We start from the raw sequence: 13,278 nt of genomic DNA, 5'->3' as shown, positions 1-13,278 counted from the left end.
GTCATGGTTTTTCTAGATCAATTTAAATCCTGTATTGAAGTTATTCTCGACTCAGTTTGCACATATAAATCCCACTAAGCCCAGTGCAAATTACTCACATGTGGAAAGAGGTAAAAAATTGATCAACTCTGTAGATGCACTTTGAAACCACTTTATAAAATAATCAGATTCTAGGCTATAATGTACCCCAGACTGATCTTTTATCAGTAAATGTCTTCCTTGTCTGCTGAAGAACAATAGCTTTAAGTTTGTTATACAATCAAAGTCAATGTAACAAACTGTTTATTTCAAGAATCTTCATAGTAGGTGGGGAGTCTATTCTCAGAGGTAAATAAGATATGCTAACTTTTATACTGGAGCACATAAGATTCCAGATCCTAGCTAATTATTTAAACCCAGATTCACTAGTTAACCAAAGTACCCCCTCCCTCCCCTCCACACACATACTAGAAGTTTATCCGTTTTAGCAATGTGCATGTGAGAGGGCTGAGTCTTACCTCCTGCAACACTAAATTTACTTTTTTTTAATAAGATAAATTATTGAACTGTGCAACAGTAAGTGACAATGTTATACTACTAAGGTATGACATGAATCTTCTCAAACAAAAGCTTAAAAATAAGGCCTGGATCCTGCAAACAGTTACACATGTAAGTAGTACCACAAACTTCAATTATACTAGTCACATAAGTCAAGTTAAATTTACATTTAACTGTTGTAGGACCAGGGGCTAGGTAAGTCCTTTATTTGAATGGCCTAAGTAGAACAACCCCATTAGAGTAAAACAAAAAGGAGCAAATGATGAATACTTTGTGCTGATATAGCACATTTTACAGACTGGGAGAGTGAAGAACTTGCTCAAAGTTTCACACAAACCAGTATGCCTGTTGGAAATAAAACCCGGGATCTGACTCCCATGTCCCTACTGTAATAATTAGATCACACTGCTTAAAAGGCATCAGAGTTCATAAACTGAGTTAAAACAACTGAAAGATCACATGAGCTTGATTTCCTTGTTAGTGCAAAACAGGGACTCCTCATCTCATGGAGTTTTTATTATTATTTAAATAGATGGCATCTCAGGCCAGCTCAAGAGCAGAAAACACATCTAATCTCAAATCTGTCTTCTTCGAGGAAGCAGGAACTATTTGTCAAAATATAAGAATACAACATCAATTGGGTCTAAATAAGGATTGTTCATCCAGCAAACACAAGTCTCCATTTCACCCAACATTAAGATACCATAACCTACCTTCAAAATTAAATCATTACATGGCACAAGTTTCCTTTACTAAGGAGTGCCTGAGAAAACTGGAATGGCTAGCAGGTGCCATCAAGCGAGAACGTCATTACAATGGTTTCCAGAACAGGACTGAAAATGCTTTAAAACGTTTAGGACAACCTAGTATCTTTCTCCCCAGAGGCAGCACTAGGTGTTTCCATGGACTGGGGCTGAATGCATGGATTACCTATTGCACAGAGGCTGGAGATGGTGACTCTTGTGTTCTTCTAGAACAAGCCCAGCAAGGAGTCCCCATCCCCCGAGCTTTGCCTTCTGAGACACAAGGCAATGACTCCAAGTGACACCTGTGGCCATAAGGTGACCAGATGTCCTGATTTTATAGGGACGGTCCTGATATTTGGGGCTTTTTCTTAAATAGGCTCCTATTACCCCCCACCCTCTGTCCTGATTTTTCACACCTGCTGTCTAGTCACCCTATGGGCCAAGGCCCCGGGGTCTGGAGCTCCCCCAGCCCAGCCGCGCGCCCCCGGCACCCGAGGGCAGCGGGCCCCTCCCTGGCGCAGACCTGAGGTCGCTTTTCCTGCTGCCGGCTCTCCGGGCGGCTCGGAAGTCCATGAACGCCGCGGGAGGGGCCGGCTGCCCGGACTCCAGCTGTGCTCCGGGCTCTGGCGAGGCAGCAGCCGCCCCGTCCCATGGTGGGACCCAGCCAAAGCAGGCGGCGGCCTCAGGTCGGGCTCTCCCCTGGGCAGGGCCGCTGGCTGTGGAGCGGCCGCGCCTACAGGTTAGCGGCGGCTCCAGCTGCGGCATCGCTGGGTCTTAACAGGGCCCGGGTTCGTGGCGCCCGCGTGCCGGGAGAGCCCCCGGGAGGCTGCACCGCTTTGCAGCCGGGCAGCAGAAACCCAGCGAAGAGCCCAAGCGGGGCGCAGGGCTGGCCGCGGGGGACCCCGGCAGGGCAGAGAGCTGACCCGACTGTTCCCGGCGCCAGGGAATCGTGACGGGGGAGCCCGCGGGCTGTAACAGCACAATGGTGCGCACGGCGGGATTCACGTGCACCAGTTCTGTGCAGTTTGCTGCCAAATTCATAATCCCGAATTAAACTTTGCTAGACTTTAGATCTTTGGCCCCGGACGCGGTTTAATTCCCTCCGCCCTATTATCCCTTCCATATTCAAAGTTCAGGTCCATTAAATAATATATGGCAGAAGAGTAAGGTTGTGCTCCTTGCGCCTCCGTGGACTTTATTTCTCTCTCTTACTTTACACTTAGGAAAGTGGAGGTAACAGCAGTAGCAGAACGAGAGCGTGGGAGATTTCATGAGGTGTGTGTTTAAAAACTGTATGTGAAAGGTTAGAGACCCGAACTGACAGGCCTGAAGACCCATTTTTAAAAATCTATTGTCAGATATTAACAGTGATAGATGGACCTACTGACACATTCAAACCAGGACCCAGACTTCCCCCCATCAGCTCTTCCAGAGCTGTTCCCATGCAAGGTTTCAGTTTGTGATCATTTAACTAGACACATTTCTTATTTCAAAACCAAAGGGAAGATAGTTAAGTTTCACAATCATGTTTCCTATTTTATATAAATACCATTTCTGTTACAGAGGTGTTTTAGGTAAGGAAATTTCAAAATTAACTGTATTTAGTGCTGAATGCCACAGGCGGTTGTCAACCCAAACTTAATAAAATTAGGCTTTGGGGGGGGTAAGGTAGGGGGTTATTTGTGATAGGGAATTAAAATTCAGAATTGTCCATAACATTAAAAGAAAACATCTAAATGAAACACTATACAGTACTGCGTGCAGATCTGGTCACCCCATCTCACAAAAGATATATTAGAATTGGGAAAAGTACAGAGAAGGGCAACACAAATCGTGAATGGTATGGAAAAAATTAGTAAGGAAGTGTTATTTCCCCTTTCACATGATGCAAGAACCACGAGTCACCTGATGAAATTAGTAGGCAGCAGGTTTAAAACAAACAAGCAGAAGTACTTATTCACACAACACACAATCAATCTGTTGCCAGGGAACATTGTGAAGACAAAAGCATAACTGGGTTCACAAAAGAATTAGGTAAATTCATAGGTTTGTTAGGCCTGAATAAAAATATTGCAGACAAAACCAGGTATGCCAACCTGACCAAAGTTTTGGGTAATTCCTGAGTGGAAAACCCTGAGAAGCAGCAGCATGTCTCACAAGTGCTGGGAAAAAGTGAGATAAGAGAGAAGCTGCATTCCTGGCATAGTACCAGATGTGTTGTGTTAGGGCAGCTCCTTCCAACAACTGATAAGAGCCCTAGTTTCCCAGCCTCCTTGTTTTCACTCCCTGGTTTTGTTCTTTCTTTGTTTTTAACTCCCCTACATTTCTAACTTTAGGCATGCATGTATACTAAAGGTGTCTAGTTTCTAGTTGTTAAAAGAAGGGGATGGGTTGCTCCAGTAAATAATTTATGATGCGACGGAACTGTCTATATAGGCTTATACTAAAATGTAAAGGGCAGGCTGGTTCTCTCTGGAGATGAGCTGCTCTCTATTGATGCGTGCATTTGTCAATAAAGAGCTTTTGATCGGACCTTGCTGGTGTTGCCTGTCTCTCTCGCGGTCAGACAACGAACGTTGCCGTCTGGGTTAGAGTCCCTGACAGGTTTGAATTTAACCCAGGTTGTTTTTCAGTAAAGATTATTGAAGATAGGCCCAAAACAAATTCATTAATCTAAAACACTCCTTTGAATTTCGGGGTTCAAATACCTACATTTTGCAAAGGGACTGTAATATTTGTAAATGGCCAAGCCAAAACCTCACACAGAAACAGCGCTGAACTGTAGAGTGTATGAAATCTAGATCCAAATTTTGAAGCTTTCACTATCTCTATACCTTTCAGAATACACTGAATATTTAAGAATTAGGAAGGGCTAATAGTCATGAAAATGGAGATATTTGTGCCTTTGAAAATCTCTTTCTGCATACAGGGCGGGTGCAAGGCTATTTCGCGCCCTAGGCAAAACTTCCACCTTGCACCCCCCTTCCCCCCAGCCCTGTGGCAGCTTTCTGCCACGCCCTGCCCTAAGGCGCCCCCCCACGGCACTTCCCCTGGCCCAGGGAGCTGTGTGGCAGCTCCCCGCCCCAGCTCACCTCTGCTCCGCCTCCTCCCCGAGCACGCCATCGCCGCTCCACTTCTCCCACCTCCCAGGCTTGCGGCGCCAATCAGCTGTTTGGTGCTGCAAGCCTAGGAGGAATAGAAGCAGAGTGGGGCAGCATGCTCAGGGAAGGAGGCGGAGCAGAGGTGAGCTGGGGCAGGGAGCGGTTCCCCTGAGGGCCATGCCCCCCTTTACTTGCTGGAGGCAGCCCTCCCCGCACCCCTTGCTCCCTCCACCTAAATGCCGATGACTTGGGCGGACGAAGATCCGGCCGCCGCTGAAGGACCCAAAATGTCGCCCCCCAAATGCTAGCACCCTAGGCGACCACCTAGGTCTCCTAATGGGTTGCACCGGCCCTGTCTGCATAGCTAATCCTATACATCCCAAGTTCCTTGTTATACATTCACTTCTAGAGGAAGACTGTACGTTCAATCTATGGTACATCTAAAGTGCTTTTCATTTATTTAAAATACATCACCCACATCAAGTTGGATGCTGGAGAGTGCTGAAGAATAAGTACAAATCCAGGCTAATCCACAAAGGTGAGAGTCTGAATAAGTGAGGAAATTGTGTCCCTCTAATGGTTCAGGCACTGCTACAGTAGCAGTTTCATCCTGACAATATCCCACCTGACCATTAAGAAGCAAAAGGTAACAGATTGCAAGAGAGCCCCATCTAGTCCTCATTGGCCACGCACACAACACCCTGCGTTACAGCTGCTAAGAGTAGAAATTGTAAAATAGGGGAAAGCATAGAGAATCCCAGCATTCCAAAAGGGCTTCAGAAGATTCTTTGCTCTCCCTCACAAAAGAAAAAAAATAATCCAAGTGAGGATTGGAATAATCATCCCCTTATTCTTAAACTGGTATTACAGCTTCAGTTCAGCAAAATTATTCCAAAGGTAATTCCTGAGCTGTGAAAATGTTTCTGTATTGACTTTTTTGGGATCAGATGAATATTTCAATATATTAGGCTGTGCAGATACATGGAACTTTTCAGACCAGCCTGCTACAGTAGAGGTGATATGAATAGCCCAGTGTGTAAATTCTTTAAACTAGGCAGAAACTGTACTGGAATGCATATTTAATATTGATGGAGTTTTTGTGTTGACTCCTGGATGCGTAATCAAATGTATTGGTAATAAATCAATGTTAGCTTCTCTTTGGGATATTTCTGCCTCATACATTTTCATTTAATATGCGTTAGTGAACTTACCAACTCTTCGTCCAACAAAAAAGAAAAAGCCACAAACAGTATTCAAAGCCATTAGACACATAGTATCCCACCTTTCTAGTGTTCTTTATGCATTGTAATGGAATTACGTTCAGTTCAAGCACACTTGTGAATGCAGCTTCTGTTCACTCCATCTTAGTAAAGAGCCTGGGTCTTCTAGAAGAAGAAATAGACATCATTTAAGTGTAAACTTTTGTAGGACCTCCAGGATTTGAGTTATTTTATAGAACTCAAAAGTGCAATACACATCTTGTAGTACAAATACTACGTGTTCTCTGCCCCAGAGCATTAACTTAGCAATGACACAAAAGGGATATCAAGGGTAAAGATAACAACAAGACTACTCCCCTTGCACAACAATACTTAACACAGCTGATGCAATAAAAATTGTTTGTATGAATAAATTAAGATGAATTAATTTCCTATCAGTATCTTCACAGAAGTGAATCATAAGGAAGATTTTTTTTACCCTTGTAAACTGGAAACACCAGATTGAATTGGCTAGATTGAAAAGGCCACTATTGATAGAGACAAATGTTCAGACCTCCAGATGATAGCACAAAGAGTAGAGGGTGAAAGCTAAATCACTTTATGGTATTTAATATTTACATTACATTTATTGTTTAAAGATACGGAAATCAGGAAGAAACACTCTGTTGTTGCTACAGTAAAAGCAAGAATAAACCATGTAATGGAAAAACTAGCAGTTTCAGCAAAATGAAACCACTTATGACACTCACTTATAAAAACGCTCCAAAAGAAAAGATATTCTAGCAGTCACCGTGACTTGTTGAAGAAGCCCTAAAAGTTGTCTGCCAAGTGAGTGGTTAGGGCCTGTGCCTTACAGCCCTACCCCTGGCTACTGGATGAAATCCTGACTTAAGTCAATAGGAGTTTTGCCATTGATTTCAATAGGGTCAGGAGTTCACCCACTATTCCTGACAGACAACTCTAAACCTAAGGCATCTGAAATTATTTTTTTTTCCAAATAGCACTTTAGTATTCTTTTTGTTGTGATACTGGCTGTGTACACAGATACAGGAGAACAAACAGTATAAAACCTCTCCTGCCTATGATATATATTGAATTAAAAATTGATCTTTTTAATTTCACATTGAAATGGGGTACAATTCCTGTAACTCTGGATAAAAACTTGCTCTTTTCCCAGGGACTGTAGTTACGTTTCAAAAATTAAACTATTTGGCATATGCAAATAATACCACAATTCACACTGGAAACATGTCCAATCAGGACAGATAATAGTAATAAAATACTCTGCACTTCCACAGTGCCCTGAGGATCTCAAAATCTTTATTATTATACAATCTGTATATTGCAGTAGGTTAGGTCAGGCCTCATTGTGCAAGATGTTCTACAAACAATACATTAAAAACATTAAGCCTCAACACTATTGGAAGATAGGGAAATATTGTCATTATTTAACAGATAATGAAGTTAAAAATGACTTGCCCAAGGTCGTACAACAAATCATTGCTAGAACAGGGAAAGAATCCAGGCGTTTTGGTGTCTCAAGAAGCCCCACTCCATTCTTCTCCCCACTAGACAGCTTTGACTCTATCACCTCCAATCTGTTCTAATGTTTTGGGCATTGGCTACCCTCAATGGTTAGCCAGCAGTGTAGCTGTACGGCTACAAACCCCTAAAGTTCACCATTTACACTGGCATAAGTTGTTACACAAGTGTAAATCATATGTACACTGGTGGTTTGCATATGTGCATTACACTGCTGGCTAAACTCCATTGTACACCAGACCCAATAAGACTTGTACCAAAAGAATGGAGTTGCAATCTTGAAACAGGTAAGGTGAAAGATATTTATGAAAGATATTGTCTAGTTTTACTAGTGATTTATTAAATGACAGCTCTGGTTATTATTGTTTTGTCATTTAGACTTGAGTTTCACAATTACAGAAGGTTACAACGCTGCAATTTTATTACAATGATGATGAATGGAATTTGTCTGTATGCCTGCTGTCTCATTAAGAAGGTAAACTATAGAATTAGGTTCATGGGTACCCCATTTGTCTATTAGTAACTTATACAACTGACTTTATGGAACATCATAAAAAAGCAAGCTTGCAAAATTAGGTTCAAATAATTGTTTCAAATGGATGACGAATCACTTCATTTGTTACTTCATCCACTTCTATAAATTCACCTATTTCTCCCTTACAACTGTCTCTCTGAAAATAAACTTAAGCTCTCCTGTTCTACCCATGTTGCAAGAGACATGGAACTAGCATGTGGATGAGTCCATGCTTCCTTCTTCTAGTCAGATTGTTCAGTGCGCTTAGGCATGAGTGTGATTTAAACTTTTTAGTAATGAAACTGTCACTCTGAAATATGTATCTGTTTCAGTGCTGAGGCTCAAATTCTGAGCACTGAATTAGGATGTCTGATATTTCAGTCACTGCCTAAAATCTCTGATGAAGAGGACTAGAAAATACATTATTCAGATTGTTCAAGATTTAACATGGAGATAGGAATTTGCTACAAGAAATCATGGCCATTCAAACAGCATATATAAGTATATGGAGGCATAAAACTACATCACATACATAAATTATCGTTTACTCCCAAGCACATTACCAACTGCGTATACAGGAATGATTTCATTCACCATTGAAGTGGAGAAACTTCTAGGATGGAATGCTGCAGCTGTTTAATATACTGTGTACAGCAACACTAGACAACAGTGTAGGCAAAGATTCAAAAAAGAATGTGTACAAATGAAACAAGGAAATTGCGTGTAGTAGTAACTGGTACTTTAGCACTTTTCTTTAAACTGACCTCTACTCACTTTACAAATGGTGGGTTTTATCACCATTTTACAATTGTGGAAATGGAAAGAGTTATTTAAAGTGACTTGGTAATGTCAGTGAGCCACTGACTATATAATCTAAGTCCTCTGCTCTACGCACTTTAAAACACTGCCTGCTTAAGCAGGCAGTACAATTATACAAACTGGAATTTGGCTACAAGCAGAGTCACTATACTGTTGTGGAACACTGTACTGTTGTGGAATTTTTCATCACAAGAGGTCAGTGGACATTGGTTTTATGCCTTAGCCAGAAGAAAGTAACGCCTACAGCACAATGCTTGAACAAAGCGAAGGGTGCCATCCCCATCACCAGCCTGTTACACATTAGGTCACAGTGGAATTCTATCTGAATATTGATAAGGGCTGATTTTCCTTAGTCTGTGAGATCTCTCATGAAGGATCAGAATCCATTAGCTATGGATGTAAGATCTGAACTACGGTTTCTGCTAAGAACTTTTCAATATAGGCCCAAAGTCCAAACCTTGGCTTGGATTATGGGCGTTGGCTAATAGAGAACAGATAACTTTGTGTGTTTCAAGTCAGTGAGCAGAGTCAGCATAACTCTGAATGTAATTGGCCGTCCTTATGAGTTATAGACACATGAAGTGCTGAGAAAGGCCTCACAGTTACTCCCTAATGCAGGGAGAAGGTAGCGATACAATACCCCTCAGATCCTAGACAAAGTTCAGGGAGAGGCCTAATATGATTGACATACATTATGACACCTTCCCCATGTATGCCAGTCCTAGCCCACAGAAATGCAAGGGTAAGCTTGTGAAATTAAGTACTAATTACTGCTTTTTCGCTTTAAATCTCGAGGAATATACCTGTTGGTCAACCAAGAGAGCTGCTACCTCATTCTGCTGGGCCCCAAAATTAGGATTTAACCTATATACTTTAATAGGCATAGTTTGGGGATAATTACCTGTGTGTCAGCAATATGTTAACTTGGTCCATGGGCAGAACCATTATGTAATCTTTTAGACCAGTGTTTCCCAAACTTGGGACGCCGCTTGTGTAGAGAAAGCCCCTGGCAGGCCGGGCCGGTTTGTTTACCTGCTGCGTCTGCAGGTTCGGCCAGTACGTCCCTCGGCCCGTGCTGCTTCCAGCAGCTCTCATTGACCTGGAGCGGCTTATTGTGCTTATCTTGTCTTGCTGTTAGAACCTATCCAGGGGTTTGGGAAAACCCATCCCCGTCACTTCTCTCCACCCAATGAGCACCATATATAATCTATTGTAACTAATTGTTTTGCAGTGTCTCTGAGCCTAATAAGCAAAGTGACACTCTGCCAGTGCTGTGCGTAATAAACTCCTGTGCTTGACTCTACAGAGTGTGGATTATTGTTCCTTCAATCAAGACTATATCCCAAGGTGTCATGGGTGCAAACAGTTTCAACTATGAAAGTAGTTTTTAATTCTGCTAAGTGAAGGCACTGCAAACCAGTTAATTCTTTTACAAAGCACACTTACTGCTATTTTTCTCACTCCCCTTAGCTTGTCAACGTTTGGCACTAGTCACTGAATTGTGAGCATTCCCTGTGCTGATTCTGGGATCCCATCCATCGAAGTTAAGGAAGATACCACCTCATCTTGGAAAATTAGGTATTAATAGCTCACTATTACTACTGTTCTCTTGATGTTGAAGCAACTTCTCTATAAACAGGAGCATTGTGTCTGAAACTCAACTGGCTAGTGACCAATGATTGTCCAGGCATTGGATAAGAATTTGACTCTCAAGGTCAAAGATATGCTGTGTTTTAATCTGAATCCAGTAAATACTATCACGTAACCTTGGAGGAAGGAGCTTGGCATTGAAAACTCAATGGTATCAAGTCAGGTAAGGTGATTAGCCACTTTCTTTGGTTCTAGTATATTTCTATACATATATAGGGAGAGAGAGCGCACGAACGAGCACAATATTTTGTGTGTGGAGTGGACAACATTAAATAAAGTTATTTTGAACCTAGTTTTCCCGACTGGTTATGGAGAGACAGCCACCGAATGGGCTAAGTAAATCTTAGTGTTCTATTTATCATAAAGAGATAGTCTGTAGGAGTTTCTGAATAGCAGCACTGAAGGCAAAGCTTGCTCACCAGGTGGAAGTTCAGAAATGTGGAGAAATAAAAGGAAGAAAACTAACAGCCTGGTCTGAGTGGACCTCTATGGAGTTGATAAAAGGTAGATGGCAAGACATTTAGTTGTCTGTTGATACAGTTAGTGAATCAGTCAGTACTGACAGCCCTAAGATTTATTAAGCTTTGGGGGCAAATAGTCTTGGACTTTGATCTCCGGTTGGGAAGTTTTAAAAACTACCTCCAGCACTATTGGAGCAAAAGGGTTGGAGCAAATCTCTAAATGAACAGCAACGTACTCCAGACAGCTCCTTTCTTGATTGGTGTGCTGTGGGCTTCTTCCAACAGCTAGATGGAGCTGGATTAGGTGAGAGCTTAAGATAAGAATGTCTGCAATGTGGATTCTTCTTGATGGAGTACAGTACAGAGTAGGAATGGAAAACTAGATACTTCATCCATATTAATGAAAGTTAAAAACAATGACACAAATTCTCCAAGGTCCTTGTATATTTTAATATTCTCAGTTTGCAGATCCATGCAAATAAGATGACAAATTTTCTTCCTTTTCCTCTTTCTCCACTTAGCCATCTCCATTGAGCTACCAGATTTATCATCAGTTTATTTGTCAAATCTTTAGGAGATGCACTCAGGCAGACTGTCATTTTCTATGTCAAGGAAGATATTTTTGCATTTACCTTAAAAGCCACATACAACTTGCAATACCTATTTTTGTAGCAAATTGCTGTCAGTAGAAAACCACCTAGTCTCTAGTTTTTGGAAGACTAAGAACGAGAAAGGAATGTTCAGCCTTGGTGCAACTCATTTTGGTAAGGTCTTTCCTGGGCACGTTAGCTGAGCCTGGCTCACTGTTTGGTACTCCGGATCATTTCCACGATGGAAATTGTCATGAGTCCAATTCAAACAGATAAAGCAAAATCCTCTTTTCAGATTTTTTTTTAGTCCAAGGGCATTTGTGACTTGACAAGTAAACATCCCAGATGCCAGAGAATCATATTTTCAGAGTTCTGCCACCAACAAAAAAAGTTATCAGTGGAGTTGTTTCAAAAATTCTTTAACTATTTGATAGTAAATAAAAACTGGGGAAAAAAAATAGCAGAACTGGGTTAAAAACAGAAGTCTGATTATGATTCTGCTAGTCTATATATTCCATTTTCAGTGAGTCTCAGATACAGGTTATAACATTTAGCAGGTGAATGTTCAAGCCTGGTCACCTAAAATCCATGTTTAGACACCTAAATTGAAAATCAGGCTGCTTCTAAGCTGCTGAATACCTGCAACTCCTATTCAGTTCCACAGTGGCTGGGATTGGTTAGCACCTTAGAAAAATAGAAGTGGCCTGGACTTTGAGGTGCTGATCAATCTCAACCCGGACTGGAGCTCAATAGGTGTTCTGCAGCTTTGAAATGCCAGGTTGCTTCTATTTAGGTGCCTAAGCAGATTTAGGAGACTAATTTTAGGTGCCCAAGTTTGAACCTTTGGTCAAAATTTTCACTCTGTTTAAATCTGAACAGTTTATATTCGGTCTACAGGGGATTCTTTTGTTTATTGCCACCATTTTGAAGAGAGAGAGAGAGAGACAATTTACTTATGTATTTAAACTTTATTTCTTCATAATTACAGGCTACTGTTAGAATTTTTAAACAAAAGAAAAGTCTATAAATAGAGGCTAACCCCATATGGCCAAGTTTTAAAAGGCTAGTTAAACGTCATAAGTAATGCCATTTAGCTCACAGCAGTGGTTTATTGGTAATCTTCAAATAAAGGACTGTAGTCAGAGTCAGTAACATGAAATGTAACATCAAATGACTCAAAACTTTAAATTCCACACAGGAAAGCATGAATATATATAATATATACACATAATATTGTATTGGTCCACTGAGTATACATTTTTAACAAAAGATAAGAATCTGTGTAGTCCAGTTAAGCATACAATATGCAAGATTAGTGTACACTTATTACAAAGGTTGTATAGATAACTTAGGGATATTTAATACTTGCATGAGGTTTCTTTAAGATACTTTTTTTGAGCAGGTGTTTCAAATGCTCATTTCCCAGTGCAAAAGAAAAACGTTGTCCAAGTCAAGTCACCCATTTTCCTGAAAGAATGAAAACTGCCCTCTTCAAAAAGCTCTTGCAGCAGCAACCCTAGCTAACTGGAACTCTTTAAAACAAACCCAAAGTGTGGCTAATGAGTCATCCCTTGGTTCACACAAGTTTTTTTTGTCTTGAGACACTTCTAGTCTCAAGGAGAAATACACCAAATTAAAAAGTGCAAGAAAGAAAATCGATTGTATGCTGCTGCAGTCCAGCTGTACGTGTACAGAGTGAAAGACGCATCATTGGGAATGACTTAAATGAATCTGACATTCTGCAGAACGGATTACATTTACACAACAGGCAATAAGTTACTTTCATTAACAATTTATCAACCTACTTTGACTCAGTGACCATAAAGAATTATAAATCAGGTTTTTTTTTTAATAAGGTGCAACTATCAGTTGGCATTCAATAAATTACATGTATAGAAAAAGACTGTTGTATAAAGTTAAACTATGCCTTTATGCATCCTACTCTCTTCTCTATTCTACTTCAAATTCAAACTTGCCAAATTGCCAGTTTAGTTATATATTGGCTTAATTAGCAGTGGGGTTCCACAATTTGAGACATTTTGACCAACAGTCAATTCTTGTGAATTATCTATTTAGTTATTCTATGTTACAACAAAAA

At 40.9% G+C, this 13,278-nt stretch overlaps 1 protein-coding gene across 3 annotated transcripts in view; it reads right to left on the bottom strand.

Moving 5' to 3' along the window:
- TTC39A (tetratricopeptide repeat domain 39A) overlaps positions 1–1,871 on the bottom strand; it is an 87,580-nt gene extending 85,709 nt beyond the window's left edge. For all 3 annotated transcript variants that reach the window (XM_050961676.1, XM_050961680.1, XM_050961681.1), the window contains exon 1: positions 1,807–1,871. In XM_050961676.1, the coding sequence (XP_050817633.1) occupies positions 1,807–1,856 (50 nt within the window). In that variant the 5' untranslated portion in view covers positions 1,857–1,871. The remainder of the gene's footprint in view (positions 1–1,806) is intronic.
- Positions 1,872–13,278: the final 11,407 nt, after the last annotated feature.

Source organism: Gopherus flavomarginatus, chromosome 7 (assembly GCF_025201925.1).
Source record: "Gopherus flavomarginatus isolate rGopFla2 chromosome 7, rGopFla2.mat.asm, whole genome shotgun sequence".
Taxonomy (NCBI): Eukaryota; Metazoa; Chordata; order Testudines; family Testudinidae; genus Gopherus; species Gopherus flavomarginatus.
This window is presented reverse-complemented; position numbering and strand designations above follow the sequence as displayed.